The 23,934-nt window shown below is 37.3% G+C and overlaps 2 protein-coding genes across 2 annotated transcripts in view; one reads left to right on the forward strand and one right to left on the reverse strand.

Moving 5' to 3' along the window:
• Positions 1 to 23,934, reverse strand: part of LOC308413593 (vomeronasal type-2 receptor 116-like) — a gene marked incomplete at both ends in the record, with an annotated part of 711,488 nt that overhangs the window by 637,800 nt on the left and 49,754 nt on the right. The window lies entirely within an intron of this gene.
• On the forward strand, positions 6,712 to 22,031 carry LOC308414004 (vomeronasal type-2 receptor 116-like; the record flags this gene model as incomplete). The annotated part of the gene is made up of 7 exons (XM_080909171.1): positions 6,712 to 6,851; positions 9,797 to 10,018; positions 11,255 to 11,543; positions 13,204 to 14,016; positions 15,496 to 15,723; positions 18,287 to 18,410; positions 21,127 to 22,031. 7 exons carry the CDS (start codon positions 6,712 to 6,714, stop codon positions 22,029 to 22,031), a joined length of 2,721 nt encoding a protein of 906 aa, XP_080765297.1.

Genomic DNA, 23,934 nt, shown 5'->3' on the forward strand with positions numbered 1-23,934 from the left:
GAAACAGAAACTAAACAAGGACACTGCAAATCTAGCAGAGACTTTGAACCAACTAGAATTAATAGATATCTACAGAACATATCATTCTAAAGTAAAAGAATACACCTTCTTCTCAGCACCCCATGGCACCTTCTCGAAAATTGACCACATAATTGGACACAGAACAAGCCTCAATCAATATAAGAAGATTGAAATACTCCCATGCATCCTCTCAGATCACCATGGTCTACGGCTGGTCTTTAACAACAACAAAGACAACAAAAAGCCCACATACAGAAGGAAAATAAACAAGGCTCTACTAAACGATAGCAGGGTCAAAGAAGAAATAAAGAAAGAAATTAAGGATTTCCTAGAATTCAACGAATATGAAAACACAACATACCCAAACCTATGGAATGCCATGAAAGGAGTACTGAGAGGAAAACTCATAGCCCTAAGTGCTTCCAAAAAGAAACTGGAGAGAGCGTACATCAACAACCTGACAGCACAGCTAAAAGCCCTAGAACAAAAGGAAGCAGATATACCCAAGAAGAGTAGACAGCAAGAAATAATCAAAATTTGGGCAGAAAAAGACCAAATAGAAACAAAAAGAACCACCGAAAAAATCAACAAAACAAAGAGTTGGTTCTTTGAGAAAATCAACAAGATTGATAAATCCCTAGCCAGACTAACTATACAAATTAACAAAATCAGAAAAAAAATTGGAGACATAACAACTGAAAGTGAGGAAATTCAAGAAATCATCAGATCCTACTACAAAAACCTATACTCCACAAATTTGGAAAATCTGGAGGAAATGGACGAATTCCTAGACAGATACAAGATCCTAAAGTTAAACCAGGACCAAGGAAACCATCTAAATAATCCCATAACACCTAAAGAAATAGAAAAAGTCATCAAAAGCCTCCCAACCAAAAAAAGCACAGGTCCAGATGGGTTCAATGCAGAATTTTATCTGACATTTATTGCAGATATGACACCAATACTCTCCAAACTATTCCACAAGATAGAATCAGATGGAATACTACCTAACTCATTTTTTGAGGCTACAATAACCCTTGTTCATAAACCACACAAAGACCCTACAGGGAAAGAGAACTTCAGACCAATCTCACTTGTGAACACTGACAGAAAAATACTCAACAATATCCTTGCAAGCCGAATCCAAGAACACATAAAAACGATCATTCATCATGACCAAGTAGGCTTCATCCCTGGAATGCAGGAATGGTTTAATATAAGGAAATCCATCAATGTAATCCACCATATAAACGAACTCAAAGAACAAAATCACATAGTCATCTGAGTAGATGCTGAGAAAGCATTTGACAAAATTCAACACCCCTTCATGTTAAAAGTCCTGGAAAGAACAGGAATCCAAGTCCATACCTAAACATAATAAAAGCAATATAGAGCAAACCAACAGCCAACATCAAACTTAACAGCAGGAATCTTGAAGCAATCCCACTAAAATCAGGGACTCGACAAGGCTGCCCACTCTCCCCCTACCTATTCAACATTGTACTGGAAGTCCTGGCTGGAGCAATTAGACAGCAAAAGGGGATCAAAGGGATACAAATTGGAAAGGAAAAGATAAAAACATCACTCTTTGCCAATGACATGATAGTGTACTTAAGTTACCCCAAAAATTCCACCAGAGAACTCCTACAGCTGATAAATAAGTTCAGCAAAGTAGCTGGATACAAAATTAACTCAAACAAATCAGTAGCCTTCCCATACTCAAAGGACAAATATGTGGAGAAAGAAATTAGGGAAAAGGTACCCTTCACAATAGTCACAAAAACTATGAAATACTTGGTGTGACTATAACTAAGCAAGTGAAGGACCTGTATGACAAGAACTTCTAACCTCTAAAGAAGGAAATTGAGGATGTTCTCAGAAAATGGAAAGATCTCCCATGCTCATGGATTGGAAGGATCAACATTTTAAAAATGGCCATCCTACCAAAAGCAATCTGCAGATTCAATGCAATCCCCATCAAAATTCCAACCAAGTACTTCATTGAATTGGAAAGATCAATGTGCAATTTCATATGGAATAACAAAAGACCTAGAATAGCGAAATCCATCCTAAACAACAAGAAAACATCCGTGGGAATCATTATCCCTGACCTCAAGCTATATTACAAGGCAATTGTGCTGAAAACTGCATGGTACTGGTACAGAAATAGGCATGTGGATCAATGGAATAGAATAGAAGATCTAGTAATGAGCCCTAAGGTATATGGTCACCTGATTTTTGACAAAGGAGCCATAAACATACAATGGAAAAAGGACAGCATATTCAACAAATGGTGCTGGTCCCACTGGCACTCAATATGCAAAAGAATGAAAATAGACCCTTTCTTATCTCCTTGTACAAAGCTCAAGTGTAAGTGTATCAAAGATCTCCACATTAAACCAGATACACTGAAACTATTAGATGAGAAAGTAGGGAAAACCTTAGAACACATAGGCACAGGAGAAAATTTCCTGAACAAAGAACTCAAAAAGCTAGACACCAGAGAATCAAACAACCCTATTAAAAAATGGGATACAGAGCTAAACAAAACCTTCTCAGCTGAGAAATATTGAATGGCTGAGAAACATCTGAGGAAGTGCTCGACATCCTTAGCCATCAGAGAAATGCAAATCATAACAACCCTGAGATTCCACCTCACACCAGTCAGATTAGCCAAGATCCAAAACTCAGATGACAACAGATGCTGGCGAAGTTGTGGAGAAACAGGAACACTTCTCCACTGTTGGTGGGGTTGCAAGCTAATACAACCACTCTGGAAGTCTGTCTGGCGATACCTCAGAAAATTGGACATAGTACTACCTGGCGATACCTCAGAAAATTGGACATAGTACTACCTGAAAACCCAGCTATTACACTTCTGGGCATATACCCCAGAGACACTTTAATACACAACAAAGATATATGCACCACAATGTTCATAGCGGCTCTATTTATAATAGCCAGAAGCTGGAAGGAACCTAGATGTCCCTCAGAAGATGAATGGATACAAAAATTGTGGTACATATACACAATGGAATACTACTCAGCCACCAGAAACAATGACTTAACCAAATTCTTAAGAAAATGGCTGCATCTAGAAAATATCATCCTGAGTGAGATAACCCAGTCACAAAAGAACAGACATAATATGCAGTCACTGATAGTGGGATGCTAACCCCAGAGGCTTGCACTCCCCCAGAAACAACTCACAGACTGTATGAAGTTTAAGAAATAAAGAAAACAAAACAAAACAAAAAAAATTTACAAAACAAGAAAAATTTAACTATTTCCATGTTACATTTTGTTTTACATGTACTTTAGCTCATTGTAACTATTCAGTTTTCAAGGCATACAATCAAACCTTGAAAAAAATCAAGTACTGACTAAAAAATATATTCATATAGTTTTATGTAAAAATTATGTTAAAATCTGAAAAAAAGTACTGACAAAAAATGTATAATTTTAAGCAAAAAATGTTTAAAATCTGTACATTTGTCTTTGTTTTGTAAAATAAAGTTGTTTTATGAAAAAAAAAGGGAATAGTTGGGAGAAGCTGAGGAGGAGGATGAGCAGTCTCAAATATCTTGGACAACCAAGAACTTTTAGATACTGAGCCACTACCGAGCAGCTTACATCACCTGATATGAGGCTCATAACACATATTCTGCATAGGACTGCCTGGTCTGTCCTCAATGACAGAAGGCACACTTAACCCCCAAGAGCCTTGAGGCTCGAGGGGTTGGGTAGGTCTGAGGTTTGGAGAGGAAGAGATATCCTCTTGAAGATGGGAGAGCAGGTAAGGGATGAGGTGGGGTATGAGTAAGAGTCAGGCACTGAATTATTACAGTATTAACATCTGGACTGTTAAAAATAGATTAAAAATAATAAAATAAAATAAGTTTGTAGATTTGTTAACATGCTGTTATATTGTAGATATAGAAGGGATAGGAAAAACTCCCGGCATTTTCTTGCACTTATTTTTCTCATAGACTGCTCTCAGCTTTCACTTCTGGTTGAACTCCTTAACTCAGAAAATTCTAGAATGATGGACATGGATCAAGATGCTTTGGTTATGCTACTTCCTAAAATCTACACTTTTCAAAAGGACAATTGACTGTTATCAGCTACACTAAACCCTTCACATTTGTCAATTCTCCTCCAACAGTGGGATGCATATTTTGTCTTAAATGCATCACAAGTAACAAAAAGTATCACTGCCCTAAGTTAGTCTTTTCAGAAATATCATCATTAACAGTATCCCTTTAAGGAACATATTTAGCATTAACATCCACATTTTTCTCAGTAAATATTTATGAACGATGTCATTTATACAAAAAAAAATGCTTGATATTTAAACTGTAGTTTAATGGAATTCTACACAAATTTACTATAAGTTGTCTCGTCTATAATACCATTTCTATTATATTCCAATCTTGAATTTTATCACTATTTTCTTATACTTTCTTACTTATTTTATGTGTCCCTATACATTTTGTGGTTACATTGTAAGTGGAGGAGCCATTGAACATCATCAAAGGGTCAAAGGTCAACTGGACTGTAATTGTCAGCTGTTAGGAATTCAGGTTCAAGACTTTGTGAGATTAATAAAGAAGACACATGGATACTTGTAATATTAAGAGGAAACTAGTAAATAAGAGTCTGTTGACTCTTTTCAAAGAATAGACACCCCATTTCAAAAGCATAATTTTATATCTAAGAATTTGTGAATAATTTTTAACACATTATATAGGATATAAGAAATCTTATATTTGACTTTTATATGTACCCAGTTTATTGTGCTGCAATGTAATGGGTTAAAATATTAATGAACCTCTTAGCCACAATTATTCAAATTGTGTTGTCAACTACAGAACAAATAATACTTAAACATTATTTTAGTGTTGGCTACATATACATGGGAAGCTGGTAGATTTAGCCTGTTATCATTTATTAAGAAATCAATGTCTTTATAACACGCAAAGAATGCTCAACATGCAGGAGCTCTAATAGGCCCAGAATCACATGTGAAGAGGCCACAACATCTGCACCAACATATACATTACCTGCGTCCCTCAATGATTCCAACCCAGCATGTGACATGGGGACCTTTCAGATTGAAACTGTACCCAGACCTGACCAGCAGGTATTATGTACCTGGTTAGGTAAATATTCCCATAATACCCAGAGGAATTCTGACTCCCAGGGGTCTAATACCCACAGGAATACAGGAGAAGAGTCTACAGAAACTGGCCCAACACCTACAGTAACAGATAACTGTAAGATCCAGAGATGCCGAACATTCCCCACCCAACTCCCACAGCCAATGAAACAGGTTCATTCCAGTTTGAAACTGCACTGAGAGCAAACCTAAGACACTGGCTCTGCATCCAGTCCTTAAACACCCAGAGGGAGCCCAGCGCTGTAGTACTCAAAAACACACAGGATCACAGGAAAAGCTCAATTCTCAGGTGAGAAGACAAACTCAGGAGGACCACTGACACACTCAATATCACAGTTGAAGCCACAACATCTTTCCCAACAATCAGCAAGCTAGGACCCACACAGGAACAACAGAAACACAAATCTTCACACAGCTAGAGGTATGTGTCCCTTCTACCTTGAACCTGTACCCAGATCAAACCTAGAGCTCTGGCTCCCCACCCACTTTTACAACACTCAGAGAAAGCTTGACTTCCAGAAGCTCAGATACAACATAATCTTGGGAACTTGGTCATGCCAGGATTTTAGGCTCTCAGAGAGCTTGACTCTCAGGATCTCTCACACACAGAGAATCTCAGGATCACATAGAAAGCTGCACTCTGAGGAGATCCAATACAACCAGCATCACAAAAGGGACAGTTTCAAGTCAGAGACAGTAAAACCAGATAAGACCAGAGATAACCAGATGTGAGAGAGGCAGGCAGAAGAACCTATGCAACAGAATCAAAGGCTACTTGACATATTCAGAACCCAGATATCAGCCTACAGCAAGTCTTGGATACCCCATAATGCCACAAAAATCCTGATTCAGAATTAAAATCTCATCTCAGGATGACGGTAGAAGACTTTAGGAAGGATATAAATATCTCCCGTAAAGAAATAAAACACAAGTAAATGCCGTTAAAGGTAGAAGCCCTTCAAGAGGAAACACAAAAATCTGTTAATGAATTACAGGAAAACAAAACCAAATAGTTAATGGAATTGAATGAAATCAGCCAGGTTCAAAAATAGAAAAAGAAACAATTCAGAAATGATGAAGGGAGACAACCCTGGAGATTGAAAATAAAGGAAAGAAATCAGAAGTTGTAGATTCAAGTGTCAACAACAGAATACAAGAGATAAAAGGGAGCATCTCAGGTGCAGAAGATGCCACAGAAAACATTGACACAACAGTCAAATAAAATGCAGGTTTCAAACCGCTTGTATAATCCCTGGACTGTCTGGTATCCTTTGGAAATCTCTGCTTTGTTGGGCAGCCTAGGCACTGGAACACAGGTGAAATTGCTAAGTGTTGGTTCACTGAAGTTTCTGTCTCCCAGAGTTATCAGAGGTCGTTTCTAGTGCTCCATGCTAATAACTGATCAGAAAATACTGATGGCCCTGGATGAACTGCCAATTATGCAGAAAATACAAAAAACAAAAGATAACCAAACAAAGATAAATACAACAGGAGTCTCCCAATTGCCCACAATGGGTGTAAAACCCATCAGTTCATCAGACAAGTTACCCCTTTACCAGAACCCAGAAGAAAGCTTACTGTTTTTCTCCAAGTCTGCAGTCCACCTTGGGAATCTGCAGAGGGAATGCATTTCCAGGAGTCCCTGGATCAGGTGAGTCAGCCCACCTCTCTTTTATCCAGAATCAAAAGTAAATTTGGGACAGTTATCTCCTTATGTTCCACCATACATTATTCTTGAGTTTTACAGAAAAAAACAATTTAACTGGTTTGGTCCAAATTTAAAGCTACTGTCTGTTAAATATTAAGAACTGACCAAGAGATGGACCTGGGTCAGAAATATCCACAGAATATCACAAGTGGAATAACCTGTGGTCACGTTGTGCAGGGGTTGATTCAGATAATCAACTTAGCCACAGAACTTTCCCACATTGGCATGTTACTTACAAAGAACTACAATTCCCTGCATTCCTTGAAGTTACTTGGTGAAGAGCTGGTGACACTTACAAGTTGTTTTAAAAACAAAGCATAAAAGATCGAATTACATCACATAACCACCCACATTTTCAGGAGAAGAAGAGGAGGTGCCTAATGAGTGAAGGAAAGGGAGTTCAAACAAGCTCCGGTATCCCCAAATTAGTGAGTGCAGGGTCACTGTTCACAAAGGGGAGGAGCAGGCAGCTGAACAGCCTGAGCTGAGGAGGTAGGTTCTTCTCAGTGCTAGATGGAAGACAGATGGTAGACTATTGCAATACAGGCCCAAGTGCTACTGAAATGCAAACCTCTGTGTATCTTGAAGAGGTCTGGTACAGACTGGAAGACCGGACCAGGAATCACTATGCTCACTCTAACCCTTAGGGAGGCGCTCATGTAACTCAAGACTCCATGGCCAATAAGTGAATACTAGCTAAAAAGCTCTGAATACCCAAGAAACAATTCACAGAGCTTAAGAATCTCAAAGAGAAGGAAGGCCAGTACATCTTATAAGAGAGAAAAAAAAAACACTCATGGGAGGAAATAAAGGGACAAATACAGGAGCAGGTATTGGAGAAAAGATCATCCAAACACTGCCTCACCTGGGGATCCGCCCCATATGAAACCACTAAACACATGCACTATTGCTGATGCCAAAAAGTGCGTCCTGGCAGGAATCTGATATGGACTCCTCTTCAGAGGCTCTGCCAGAGTCAAACTGATACAGAGGAGGATGCTTGCAGCTAACCACACACTGAACATGGGACGCTAATTAAGAAGCTAGAGAAAGGGCTGAAGGAGCTGAAAGGGTCTGTAACCCTATGAGAAGAATGAACTTATTAACTATCCAAACCCACCAGAGCTCCCAGAGAGTGACACACTAACCAATGAGTTCACATGAAGAGACCCATGGCTCCAGGTGCATATGCAGCAGAGGATACCATTCTCTGGAATCAATGAGAGGAGAGAACTTGGGTCCAGAGAAGGCTCGTTTTCCCAATGTAGGGGAATGTCAGAGTGTTGAGGAGGGTTAGGGTGGATGTAAGAGGGAGCACCTCATGGAGGCAATGGGATGAAGGGGGGAATGGAAATAAGGGAAGGAGGACAACTTATGAAATATAAATACAGAGAATAATCAAGAAAAAGGAGAATACTTCCTACTTGAAGCTAGACTTCAAGCAACATCTGTCCCTGTGAGTGGTGCTGCTTTTGAGCTCCTCTTGCCAACAGCAGACGGCTACTGATTTCCTCTCTAGCCTAAATTTTACCTCCCTTCTGGATAAGGCAGTTGCTATTCATCTACTTGTTCATACCTCTCAGAATTCTACTATTTTGCCTCATCTCCTTAACCATTAATCTTCCTAGGCATTTTTTATTAACTTCTTGCCAATTTACTATAACTAGAAGGAAATAAAATGCATTTATTTTTAATAAAACCTTCCCAAATTAAATAAAATTCCAAGATGCATCATTTCTGCAATGTAAAGTGAGCAAAAATAATGTAGGAAAACAAAGATAATGAAGAATGGATGGGTCAGCACAAGTTATTAAATTAAAAATAATTGAGGATCAGAGATGAAGATCATGATATGGAATTGAAATATTAGTATGACTTTCTCATTAGTGTTGAAGGTAGAGTCCCTGAGAGCACACCACCAACCAATGAGTACAAATGACGGGACCCATGGCACCATGTGGATATGTAGCCTTATCTTCCATACCTAATGGAAAGGAACCCTTGGTCCTGTGAAGTCTCACTGATGCAGGGTAGAGGAATGCTATGGTCCTAAGGCAGGAATAGGTAGGCAGGATGGGGAGCACTTCATAGAGCCAATGGAAAATGGTTTAGAGTATTGTGGAGAACAAAATGGTAACAGGATAAAACTTAAGACATTAATAAATAAAATAACCAATAGAATGAAGAGAAAAGAAAGCACACAGCATGGCATTCTGTCTGGATCTTGTTGAACCTTTCAAACTCAATCTATATCAAGCAAATTAACTGTGGATCTGTTAAGAACTGTATTGTATAATTTAGGATAATGCAGGACTAAATATATTTCTGAATTGGTCTGGTTATTGATTCTTAAGGCAATGGAAGCACAGGTCTCCATTAATCTGTTCATGTCACTATTTTGTCATGGTCTGTAGCTCCACTGACTATAAACATAAGCCTGCCTCTCTCTGACTTGGACTTTGTAATACAATGTCCTTTGTATTCTGAGTTGTTCTGATTGCACTGTTACTGAATGTCTCACTGTGAATCATCTGATACAATCCACTGACATCATTTCTAATTGTGTTCACATAATCACCTTGTTGAAACTTCCCAAGAACAAAATTTGACAAAAGGGCTTCCTTCCAGGCATTCAAAATCATGAGTGATGTCATGGAGCCTGAGAAAGTTTTATCCTCCTAAGTGTTTACCTACCCTTGTTTATTACATGGGCTGTGGGTACCAGTTGCAGAGCCTCAGGGAAGAAAGTCTTTAAGATTCCTCCAGGACTCAGGAACAATCTGAAAAACAAATGAATCATGCATTTGCAACAAACATCTCCTTTGCCCAGAGAAATAAAAGCTGGTAGAAATTTGACGTGCTGATATGCATGGCACTTCACGATCCAGTCTGCACAGATTTCAGACAGGAAGTACGTTCATTTTGATGGCAGTCTTCTTCCTCCTCAGCATTCCACTTCTCATGGCAAATGTCATTGATCCCAGGTGCTTTTGGAGAATAAATTTGAATGAGATTATGGATGAAAACTTGGGGCAAACTTGTTCCTTCATCCTTGGAGCAGGTCAGAAGCCTATGGAGAACGATTATTTTAACCAGACTCTGACTATCCTGTAAGTGCTTTTATATCATTCCTTGTAAAACAAATTTAATATTTCCTGAGTGCTCTGAAGATGAAGATTAGGCAAATCCTTGAATCTTCCCTCCTGTTGCTATGTCTGAACATCAAGAAACAAGCTTAGTACTTTTATAAAATCAATCCTATTTTCTCTTTTTTATTAATCCAATGAAAGGTTTGCTATTCTTCCAGTTGGCACGTGAGTTAGAACCTAGAAACTGAGGCACACAGGAATAAGTACATTGATCCTTCACATAACGCTCTCCTCATTACAGTTTATATTGCACTCTAGACAGTAATGACTTGTTGAAATGATCATGTAATATTCCCCTATGTTTTATTTCAAGTAACTCTAAATAAGAGATACCCAGAAGTATCCAGAATGAATATATCACATTCCTGTGTAAATCATAAGTACATGAATGATGTTCCCGTAGTGGGGCAAGCCGTTCATCTCTGCACGAAGTCCCTGGCACAGTATATATTGCTCATTTGAAGCAAGGATATTTTATGGTAAATTAACAGATAAAATACTTGGAAGGTTTGTCCTCTTAGGACCTAAAAAACCTTGCACAAATACATACATACATACATATTTATAGACATGTAACATTTATCAAATTCATATATGATATTTGAACTCATTTAAAATAAATCAAAAAAATTCTTTCAGCAAAAGATTGAAAAAAAATTAACAAGATGACAATAGATGTGAGGGGACATGTTAAGAATATTGGTCACTTACTATAAGTGTTTGTAAGGATAAAAAACAAATGTTGCTGCAGAAAGGCTATTATTCAATTATAAATCATGATTTCACTTCCTTAAGCAATTCAGTTAATTTCACAAGAAAATATCATGAACTCAATGTGTCTCATAACACTTGTATTTTTATATTGCTCAATAATTTCAAAATGAAGACATGATTGGAATTATTGTCTTGTCAATATCTGTGCTTTTCTCTGATCAAGGACTCAAAAACAGAGATGAAAATCCTGTCTCTGATTGAGGTCAATACCATATCTTATTTATTGGAGAGACACTGTTGTAAACTTTTAAGGTGTTTGGTAGTTTCCAGGTTCTCTTTTTAATCCATTCTCACAACAAAAGCTATTTGTTTCCATTCATAGAGGTCAGATGTAGATACCTCCTGTACAGAATAGTGCATCTATTGAGTACAAGTGATCATGTCTAGACATCTGTCTACAATAAACACTGTTCTCTTTTACAGAGAAACAACTAAACACCACAAATATGCTTTGGCATTAGCCTTTACAGTGGATGAAATCAACAGGAATTCTGACCTTTTACCGAATATGTCTTTGACTATAAAATACACTTTGGGCAATTGTGATGGAAAATCTATAACAACTCCACCATATGGAATTTATGAAGAAAATGTGCATATGCCTAATTATATATGTGATGAACAAACTATGTGTTCATTTCTGCTTACAGGACCTGATTGGTTCGCATCGTTAAATTGGTGGATAGACCTGGACATCATCTTATCTCCTGGTGTGAGTTATTATAGGCCAGGAATTCTTAAAGTCATATCTTTTTCGGGTACTTTGATATCAATTACGAAAGTCAGTGTATTAGTCTGGACTCATGCTTATGACAATCTATGCAGTTCCATGGTACTTACTAATCAGAGACATGACAGGCCATTTGCTAGGGACCACCTCCAGAAGTTGACAGACTCGAGAATGGAGGGATAGAGGAGGTCATGGAGGATTGAGTCTGGCTTAGTGGTAGAGAGAACCTTGCACCCTTGACAGACTGGTATTCAAAGTATTATTTATACAAATCTCAATAAGCAGAGATGTATTCATGTTGTTCCAAACATAGAACATATTATTTCTGTCCCAGATATGTGTTATCTTAGTCATACCTTTGGAGTATCATTGGTATAACATGAGATAACAGTTATAACTTACAATCATGGATCACAAACAATCAAGGAGCTGTTAACAATTTAGTTATCAGTGATAAACTATGATGGAACATAAATATATTTCCAAACATTTTCTTAGTGGCCCAACTTTTAAGTGTCTGAGTATTTTTGGCAAAGGCATTTCTGACTATTGTTAACCTGGCAGCTCATGACATTTGAGTGTCACTGGATAGGATGAAAACCTCCAGTGCAGTCTGTGGAGTTAGCTATTTTACTACCAGTGAATGTGTGAGTAACTATTAATGGTCTGAGTGCCAACTGTCTGTAGACACACTGGCAAAACTGTCAACAACATGCTGTTAGAGTTAGCATTATTCATTTTCTTTATTAACATAATGATTGTTTTATGTTTATTGAAATTATTGCTGTGTTTTATATTGTTTTTCTTTGGTTTCTTCAGCATAAGATACAAGAGTGAACCTTGATAAGTGAACTTTTCTATGTAAAAGGGGTTTGGTGGTTCTGATAGCTTGTTCTTTCATATTTTTACACACGATTATTTTTCTGTCATTATAAGACACTTCATATGGAGGAAATAACCCCATCCAATCTAACTTTGTTTCTTTATATTTTCCTCAAGAGACACAATCCTACATATATTGCCCCAAAATTGCCCGGGTATTTAGAAGGAAGATTTTCAAACTGATCTGTTGCTAACACTTTTAGTCTGGCAAAATTTGTTCACCTTTTTAAATTTACCCTGTTCTGATTTTCTCTTTCTTGAGGGGGTACAAAGGCAGATATTCCCACAGTATTTTGGAGCCTTATGCTAAAAGCAACATCTCTGTCCACTTTATGTGAGTCACAACCTGTAGTGTACAAGATAAGAATATTTTTCCTAAAAGTTAAGGCAGTAGTATTCACAGAAATTTCCTGTTAAATATTAGCATTCCTGGATTAAGGCATAATAAATGCCTTTAAAAATTAGTCAAATATCCCCAAGTTGTAAATATATTAAAATCCCTCCAAACATTAAAAACACAGATATCGAGACAGAGGGTGAAAGACAGAATAGCAGTTATTATACATGTAAAGATGTTTCGTTACTCCTTTGTTAAACAGCCATGCTTGCTGTTCCCATTAGAAGTGTGTGTTCCAGGCTTCCACATTTGCTCATTTGAATCAGAGATGAGAGGACAAGTCACAGGTAATCACTGTTTGCAGGTAAATATGATCACAGGTTTTTATGTGCACTGCACCTCATGCTGCTCTCTGTGTTGTAGCTCCTTCAGCTGACTTATGGACCTTTCCATTCTGTCTTCAGTGATAATGAACAATTTCCCTATCTCTATCAGATGGCCCCAAGGCACACATCTCTAGCACAGGCAATGGTTTCCTTCTTACTTTACTTCAACTGGAACTGGGTCGGCCTTGTTATCACCTATGATGATCAAGGTCATCAGTTTCTCTCAGAGATGATAAAAGAGAGTGAAGATAAGGGAATTTGCTTTGCCTTTGTGAACGCATTAACTTATCAGAGTTTATCATATTACTACAAAACTGAAATGTACCACAAACAAATTGTGATGTCATCTGCTAATGTTATTATCATTCATGGGGAAACTGAGGGTATTATTGAATTGAGCTTCAGAATGTGGGAATCTCCAGTTATACAGAGAATTTGGGTCACCACAAAACAATTTAATTTCCCTACCAGTAACAGAGACTTAACTCATGGCACATTCTATGGGACTCTTACTTTTTTACACCACCATGGTGATATTTCTAGCTTTAACAAATTTGTACAGACATTGTACCATCCCAGAAGCAAAGATTTATATTTAGTAATGCCACATTGGAAGTACTTTACTGATGAATCCTCAGCACCTGACTGTGAAATACTTAAAGACTATAATTCCAATGTCTCACTGGAATGGCTAAAGGAACAGATGTTTAACATGGTCTTTAGTGATGGTAGTCATAACATATACAATGCTGTGTATGCCGTGGCCCATGCACTCCATGAGATGAATCTGCAACAAGTTGATCGTCAGGCAAAAGACAATGGGAAAGGAGTCAGTTCTCCCTGCTTGAAGGTAGAGTTTCTTCTATTGGATAATTCTTGGTGTGTTCTATTGCATAGTTATTTAGAGACTCTCAGATGCCCACCCTTAATGAAATAGGAAATATTTTGAAAAATAGATAGGTTTCTGGACATTTTTTCTAAAGAAAAAAGGAAATATAGTTACTAGTATGAATGTGAATGGAAAAAGAAGGTACAGGGTATCAGTGAAATTTTGTGATTTCATATAGAGTCCCGAATATCCATCCACATACTGCTCTAATATTGGTATAAAGTTCTTCCTCTGGAAATTTCTCCATAATGGAAAGATAAGTTTTTATTGTTAAGTGTCAATTACATGAAAATCATTTTAAGGAATAGTTTTCTTTAAGTTTCTTCAGTGATTCTGCCCCCCAGTGAAGACTCTGGGAAACTTACTTGGTTTTCTTTCTTTCTTTCTTTCTTTTTTGTTTTTTTTTTTTTTTTTTGTTTTTGTTTTTTTTTTTTTTTTTTTTGTAAGATTGTTTTCTTTTTCTTTTCCTTTTTAAATTGGACATTCTTTTTTTTACAACTTTATTATAGAAAAACAGAGATACATATACAAATGATTAAAAGCATTTTAGCAAAATATATATGAGTATATTTTTCACAGTATTTGATTTTTTAAGGTTTGATAATATGCACTGAAATCTTACTATTTATAAAGATCATAAAGTATATGTAAAAACAAAACGTAACATAGAAATAGTCAGTTTTAGGTATGTAATGATTATTTTCTCAGAGTAAGTAAACAAGAAATAATGTTGGTGTTCAATTTCACCTATCTATATGTGTGTGTGTGTGTGTTTGTGTGTGTGTGAATTTATCTTTCTCAATGTGTACATGTGTGTGTTTTACTCTGTGTATCTGTGTTTATATTTGTGTTGTTTTGTACATACATGTATACCTCTCTATATGACTGTGGAATAAACAACAATTTTTTCAACGTATGATTTGGTTTCTATAAGCAATATTTGTGTGTGTGTGTGTGTGTGTGTGTACTGTGTGTTTTTATGTGTGGCAGTGTATGTAATTTATTTGATATAGTATCTATGTTTTTAGTTGAGTGCATATATATTTTCCCTTGGGCCAGATTGTTTACATACATGTCAACACTTATGTATATCTGTGTGTAAATAATTGTATAGCTGTATTATACGTGTGACTCAGAAAAGATGTGAGCAGTTCTCTGTGTTGATTTCTCTGTGTGTGTGTGTGTGTGTGTGTGTGTGTGTGTGTGTATGTGTGTGTGTGTGCTGCTTATCGGTGTTTGGTTCTGCATTTATGTTTTCTTTTGTTTAACAGTCTTCTCTGAGAGAACTGAAATTCTTGGAATAGTATAATTTCATTTCATTTGCATATGTTGTGATTTCTCTTTCATTCTTTAAATGTTGTTGCCATTTCTAAGTCATCATAATCCATTGTGTGACTTGAAGCAACATATGTACACTATAGAATGATTCTTGTCTTTCAGATAAATTCCTTTCTGAGAAAGGTCAACTTTACTAATCCTCTAGGGAACAGAGTGATTATGAAACATAGAGGAATTCTGCAGGAAGACTATGACATTTTTCACATTTGGAATTTTTCACAATATATTGAGTTTAAAGTGAAGATAGGAACGTTCAGCCCATATTTTCCACATGGACAACTCTTTCTCATATCTGCAGAAACAACTAAGTTGTCCACAGGAAGTAGAAGGGTGAGTGTGTACTAACTTATTGATTCCTAATACACAGCAGTAAACATTGAAATGAAACATTCTGTCATATCAGGAACCCATTCCTAGGCACCAGTATTAAGTTTCTCTTTCTCATATTTGACATATTTTGATATATATTTGAAGCTTTCATACAAGCATAAAATATACCTTTGTCATATCAAAACCGTTTTCTGAAATTTAATAATTACAAAATTGTTTTCTTACCATCATTTAGTATCTTTCCTTGAAACTGAACAATATTTTCTTCATTACTACACAATAATCTCCTCCATTACCATAAACCTCTGGAACAGATGTTGATATGGGTGAGGATAATGTTACAGTTATGAAATACTAAGATTCCTGATTGCTAATTGTTGTTATTATACCCAAAATGTCATCCAGGACTTGCTGTGCTGGGGGAACTGGGTTCAGATGATGCCGTGTGCCTTGGCTTCTGTTGCTTACATTCTTTAACTTGCCTCTCACCATCTATTCACCTCTGCTGTTACCTGGTGTTGCTGATTCTAACAGTGGCTTGTCCCCTATGTACTCCTGTGTGTCATCACTACTGGAGGACCAGCTCTCGCCCAATAGGTTCCGGATAAAGGGAGCTGTGGCACAGGGTCAGCTTCGTGCACAAACAGAAACTTGAATAAATCTGTCCCGAACTGCTATTTGATTCCTGCATTCTGCAGGCTCCAGGCAGGAATCTCAGAGCAGAAGTGGGGGTCTTACCTGTGCTCTCAGGTGTGTCAGCACTCCTGGGAGGCCAGCTCTCTCCCAGAAGTTCTGGACACAGAGAGCTCTATTACAGGGTCAGCTTTGGGTGCATGAGGAAACCAGAAGGAACCTGTCCCAGACTGCTCTTTGGTTCCTGTGTCCTGAGGCTCCAGGTAGGTTCCACTTAGGCCAGAAATTTGAGCAGACGTGGTGGTCTCTGCTGTGTTTTCAGACGGGTCAGCACTCCTGAGAGACCAGCTTTTCCCCAGCATGTTCTGCATACAGAGAGCTGTAGCACAGGGTCAGCATTTCCTGTCTTCCAAGCTTGCATCCACCACCCTCAGAGCTCATGGTAGAGACACAGAACCGGCAGCACTGAGACACAAAACCACTTACACTTCATGGGCTTCAGAATCCTCCCTCTCTTCTATACCTATCATCCTTACTTTTGATCTCATTTGTCCTGGAATTCCTGGATGTTTTGGGTTAGAAGCTTTTTACAAGTCCAAGAGTAGTTTGTTCAGAGTTAAAGAAACAAAACAAACAAGTGATAGAACATCAGGAAGACATATTGATATGACAATGTTTTCTTTTACAACCCAATTGACAGTACTATAATACATACAGAGAATATTATTATCCATGAGCATCACAAATAATGTCAGGAAGTTTTCATGGTTCATATTTGTATCCAAGCACTTTAGAGGTAGATGTCTGAAAATCTCTATCTCTTTTGTGACAGTCTGCCCTATATTGTGATTCCAAAACAGCCATATGTAATACGAAGACACTACCTTAATATAAATTAAAATGAAGTACAAAATCATGCCAATTACCCTTACTCTAACTTAACATAATCTTTAAAATATTGCAATGGGTTGACATAAATTTGAAGAAAATTATAGGTAACAAAAGGATTAATGTACTCCAAAATTAATTGGGAATATTAATCTACCCTGTTCCAAAAATTTCAAAAACGTATAGGAAAAATCCTTCAAATCTTCAATTAACTTTAAACAACCTAATTTTTATTTAGGTTTTAAGACTACTGGTAGACACTGTAGAGCATTTTGACTTCATGCAACACTGTATATTCAAGGGCACTAAACTTCAATTATCATTTCCAACTGTATGAAAGGAGTGTCTGCAGATTCTGCTGCTTTTTATGTACAGTTTTTCATACTTTGCTCTGTTAATTTATTCCAGATACTATTTGCTACCTATGATTTAAGGTCATATTTTTCCTGTTTCAAATGTCTACATATAGCAACTTGATTCTCTGTTGCTTTAATTAAACTTTGATCATGAGCAATGTGAGGAGGAAGGGGTGATTTGATGAATGACTTATAGTCATATAAAGACAAGGGTGGATATCTAGACACAAGCACTAAAGCGTAGATGTTAATAGAACACTACTTCCTGGTTCTACTGCCCACAGTGAGATGGGCATTCCCATAGCAACTACCAATAAATAGAATGCTTCAAAGTTATGAGGACAGGCTCGTGTTGGATGAGAAAATATTTCAGAATTCCCTCAGTCTGTTCACAGTACTTAGTACCAAATTGAAAATAATTAGCCAGAAAACATCAGGTTACAATTTCTCTCGATTTTGCACACAGCTCACTATCAGCTCATTTTCATTAGTTATTAGATGTTCAGAAACTATCCAACATTTCTGCAGTGTATTTCCAATATTCATGTGGTCATTAACCATATGACAAGGTGAACTGTTCATCAGTTACTGTACATGAAATAAGCTTATTGAAATCCTAATGTGCTAATATAAAACATAAAAGAAAGAGCTAAAACTCATCCACATGTGTCTACTTCTGTTCTCAGATGCCATCCTCAGTGTGCAGCGCAGATTGTAGTCCTGGATTCAAAAGAATCTGGAAGGAGGGAAAGGCAGCATGCTGTTTTGTTTGCAGCCCTTGTAGTGAAAATGAAATTTCTAATGAGACAAGTGAGTGTTTGCTGCTCTGATAATAAATAAATCTGATAAATCAAGAAAAGTATTTTTCTCTCGTACCACAATGAGACGATGAAGTCAACTAAGAACAAATGAAGTATAAAATATATAACTATTAAAATATATTAGTTTTACATTTATATACATATATATATATATATATATTTATGGAGAAACAGAGAGAGAGAGAGACAGAGAGAGCAAGAGACAGAGACAGAGACAGAGAGAGACAGAGAGAGAGAAGGAAAGATAGAGAGAAAGAGAGGAGAGAGAGAGGGGAGAGAGAGAAAGAGAAGGAGAGAAAGAGAAAGAGAGAGAGAATGAGAGAGAGACAAAGAGAGACAGAGACAAAAAGATACAGAGAGAGAGAGAGAGAGAGAGAGAGAGAGAGAGAGAGAGAGAGAGAGAGAACATTAACTCAATTCTGCAAAGACAAACAAAAACACACACCTTGTTCCTTGACCTACACACCTACTCTTTACAAATTAATGGATCATTACATTTTCACAAAGAAACACTTTAGAAAATAAAACTGGTATTTCAGGGAATTTTCCACTAGGTTTCCCTAATAGGTAACCTATTTTAAAACTATATATATGTATATATGTATATATATATATATATATATGTATATATATATATATATACTCATATATTCGATTTTAGTCACAATATTTTTAAAGACTTAATTTAGTGCTATTTCATGAATATATCTGTATCTGTCCTACATAAAATTATGCACAACATGTACATATAGGAGTCCCTGGGAACCAATTTAATATAGAATCTACTTGACTAAGTCATGAGACTGCTAGGCACTAAACACATGTTCTCTGTAAGTTTACATAGAAGAGTAAATATATGCAAATTTGTGAGAAACTGCTAAGTAGTTTATTCAAAGAACCATGTTCAAAGCCAGATGTGATCTGATTCCAGGATGTAGAGGACAAGAGTTGACCCATAAAGTAGAATAGAAAAAGAAAATCATATCAGCATGTTACATATCATGCCCATAATTAAAATAACAAAATTCAGAAAGTTTATAATTAGTTTTTCAATTATGTTGCCCTTCATTCTATATAATGAATTAAAGTCCTTAAAAGACATATCATGCCTGTGCGATGGTTCAACAGTTAAATCATTTGTTGCTAAGGTTTACAATCTGAGCTTATACCCAAGCTGCATTGAACCAAGCAACCTACTCAGGAAATGTCTTTTAAAGTGATGCATTCTAACATACACTTTGCTCAAATATAATTTTTTAAAGCATACTGAAATTGTATTTAATGTAAAACCAAATAAGAATTAATATTTACATCGATAGATTCCACAAAAATTAAATAATATATTTTATTCCATTAACTGCTTACATATGTGGGATGGGTAAGACATGTTTGGAACACATAGGAGCAAATAATACCCCTGTATGTACATTTACATGCACTTGTGAGACACCTGACATGGCTGATGAGTCTGAACTCAGGTTCTCTTAGAGCAGAATGTTCTACTCATACCTAATCCAACTTATTAGGCTTTTAGACAATTTATTAAATAACAGCTCTCCACAAATGCACTTTTCTAGATAAGAACTCTGAAAACCAATAAAACACATCAACATTTCCTGAAATGTCATAAAAATGAAGTGTAACTAGAATCACAGTACATACTCTGGCCATGATCAGGATTACATCTTAGAAATTGGGAACTAGTGCTTAAAGGAACCATCTGGGTTACTACTCTTGCTGGAGAATTCCTCTGTTCTGTTTCTCATTTTGTTTGTCAATACTGACTTCATCTCTGAGTGCATTCACAGACACTGAGTCCCCTAGGAATGGAGACGAGGCAAGGATGAAAGTGCTCAGCACTCCAAATGAAGAATCGAGGTGAAGGACTTCTTACTACAAAGTATCTACAGAGGTCCTTTTCCCCTTCAGTGCTAATATTACTGCATCTCATGAATAATAACCAGAACTTTTGTTTACTTACTGCCAGACGAGGATATTCTGAGTGCTTATTTCTTTAATATTTTCTACTTTTCAAATATTAATATTATATTACCTCCGATTCTCCACCTTTTAATAACTTACGACAGGAATCATGTATATTTGATAATTGTCAAACTTACATAAACACACATACAGACACACACACACACACACACACACACACACACACACACACACACATGCAGCCTACCTGTTTAATTTAGTGTTTTATCTATATAGCGAGTTTGAGCTACTAAACTCTCTAGTACCTATTACAGGTCGCGTCCCAGCAGAAGTCGGAGTCTCAATGTGTCACTGGGAGTGAAATAATAGGACAGTCAGTGATCTCAGGAAACAGTGTAGGGTTTTGTATTTAAACTGTACCCAACCGCACTGTGGCTTATGAATGTATCTTCTCTGTATTCAATAATCTCATTGATATCAACATAGAACCAATAAATTCTTTATTTAGTAAATCTTTGCATTCTGATAACATTATAAATGATATAATCAACAAATTAAACAGATAAATAATTGCTCGGTTTGATTTTCCATAAATCCTTATGAACATTACAAATTTAAAGCAATACTGTGAAACAATGTCTTTCAAATGTATTCTCATTATTAAAGAACCATTGCAAGCCTTCTCTCAACACCCTCACGTGAAATACCTTGCCGATAAAATTCCTAAAGCAGCACTAACCTAACTTTCCTTTGCACATCAGATATGGATCAGTGTGTGAATTGTCCAGAAGGCCACTATGCCAACACACAACACAACAAATGCCTTCAGAAAGCTGTGATCTTTCTAAGCTATGAAGATCCCTTGGGGATGGCTCTTGCCTTACTAGCCTTCTGTCTCTCTGCATTCACAGCTCTGGTACTTTGGGTCTTTGTGAAGCACCATGACACTCCTATTGTGAAGGCCAATAACAGAATCCTCAGCTACCTATTGCTCGTGTCACTCATGTGCTGTTTTCTGTGCTCCTTTTTCTTCATTGGCCATCCTAACAGAGTAACCTGTATCTTACAGCAAATCGCCTTTGGCATTGTATTCACTGTGGCTGTTTCCACAGTTCTGGCCAAAACAGTAACTGTGATTCTGGCATTCAGAGTCACAGACCCAGGAAGAAAGTTGAGAAACTTCCTGGTATCAGGGACTCCCAACTACATTATTCCCATATGTTCCCTATTTCAATGTATTCTGTGTACAGCCTGGATAGCAGTTTCTCCTCCCTTTGTTGATACTGATGAACACTCTGAGCATGGCCACATCATCATTGTGTGCAACAAGGGCTCGGTTACTGCATTCTACTTTGTCCTGGGATACTTGGCCTGCCTGGCCTTTGGAAGCTTCACTGTGGCTTTCTTGGCCAAGAATCTGCCTGACACATTCAATGAAGCCAAGTTCTTGACCTTCAGCATGCTAGTGTTCTGCAGTGTCTGGGTCACCTTCCTTCCTGTCTACCATAGCACCAAGGGCAAGTTCATGGTGGCTGTAGAGATCTTCTCCATCTTGGCTTCTAGTGCAGGGATGCTTGGATGCATCTTTGCACCCAAGATCTACATCATTTTAGTGAGACCAGACAGAAATTCTATACAAAAGATCAGGGAGAAATCATATTTCTGAACAAATATTTCAGGAATTCTGTCACATGTTAAGTCGGTACATACCCACCAAATATTGGGTTACAGTGCATGTATCTAGTTTAGAATTCCTCTCACTGGTTCCTCTAGTGATGTCTGGAGATATTATATCTGCTGGTCTTGTGTGCCCTGTCCATAAAATCTTACACTCATTCATCGTGCTTCGTGTCCTCTGGGAAAATAAAATTCTCAAGTTATTATTACAGTTTTATTCATCATGTTGCTGTCATGGAGATTTGCCTCCTATTAACTTCCATAAAAGTGATATTCCTGTTAAATCTATGAGCTCTTATAGAAAGTAGGTTCCAGGACAGACCTGGCTTATAGAAATCATCTCTCAAATCAAACAATCAATCAGATAAACTAAAGAATTGACAAAGATGGAATCAGTACACATTCACTGGCTTCCAGCAGGAGTACATACAAGACAGAATACTGACAGGTTTTTCAGCTGCTCTTCAAGCTATTGGCCCATAGTGTAAGGAGGAAATATTGTTTTTCTGCTCCCACGTACTAACATATTATATGTAACTATGGACAGAAGCTAGGCAGCCCTGTGGTTGACTTAGGGAATAGTTGGCAGAAGCTGAGGAGGCACACAACCGTAGTGGAGGACCAGCAGTCTCAGCTAACCTCAACAACGAAGAGCTCTCAAATGCTTAGCCAATCACCAGGTAGCATGCAGCAGCTGATAGGAGGCCCCTGACACATATGCAGCACAGGAGTTCCTGGTCTGGCCTCAGTGAGAGAAGACATACCTAACCCCCTATGAACTTGACACTGCAGAGAACGAAAGGTCTGAGGTTTGGAGAGGAAGAGATATCAAATTGGAGAAGGGAAGGAAGTAAGGGATTAGGAAGAGTCAAGAAGTGAACCATTAGGGGAATAACAACTGGAGTATAAAAAATAGATTAAATAGTAATAAAATAAGCTTGTAGTTAATTCAACATGCTATTATATTGTAGTTATGGAAGGGTTAGGTAAAACTACTGATATTTGCATGCCCCCAATTTTATTAAGAGACGGCTCTCGGCATTCAGTTCTGATTGAGATCTTTGACTCAGAAATTTCTAGAATGATGGAATGGGAAGCAGATGTGTTAAAAAAAATGTAATTTCTGAAAAAAAGATTGACTGTTTGCAGCTGCATTAAATCCTTCACAGTTGTCAATTCTCCTCCCACAGTTGGGATGCCTTAATGGGTCTAAAATGCCTCAGCATTAATCAAAACTAAAAATAATAATAATACAAAAGACTGCCCTAAGTTATTCTTCACAGTAGTACAATCATTAATCATGTCCCTGAAAGGAACACATTCTGCATTATCATCCTCATTTTTCTCATCGAAAACTCATGGATGATGTCATTTATACAAAATAAAACACTTGATTTTTAATCTGAGTATGTACTAAACTGATAAGTGGATAATAGTTCAAAAACTCAGAGTGCTCAGGATACATCCAAGTCAGAGAGCATCAAAAATTTATCTTCACTAGCCAGAACATCTCAAGACAGATCAGACATATATGCTCCCAGGGACTAAAACACCAACCAGTGAGTACACATGGAGAGACCCATTGCTCCTTCTACATATGTAGCAGAGGATGTCCTTGTGTGGCATCAATAGGAGGAGAAGCCCTTGGTCCTGTGAAGGCTCATTTCCCCAGTGTAGGGGAAACTTGGGGCCATGAGGTGGGAGTGGATGGGTGGGTGGCAGTGGAATCATCTTCATGGAAGAAAGGGGTGGTTGGAGGTGGGGGTGGTATGGGGATAAGGAGATAACATTTGAAATCTAAATACATACAATATCCAATAAAAAGATTTTTTTAAGAAAAGACAACAAGGGCTGGAGAGATGGCTCAGTGATTAAGAGGACTGACTGCTCTT

Source organism: Micromys minutus, assembly GCF_963924665.1.
Source record: "Micromys minutus genome assembly, chromosome: 32".
In the NCBI taxonomy this organism is placed as follows: Eukaryota; Metazoa; Chordata; class Mammalia; order Rodentia; family Muridae; genus Micromys; species Micromys minutus.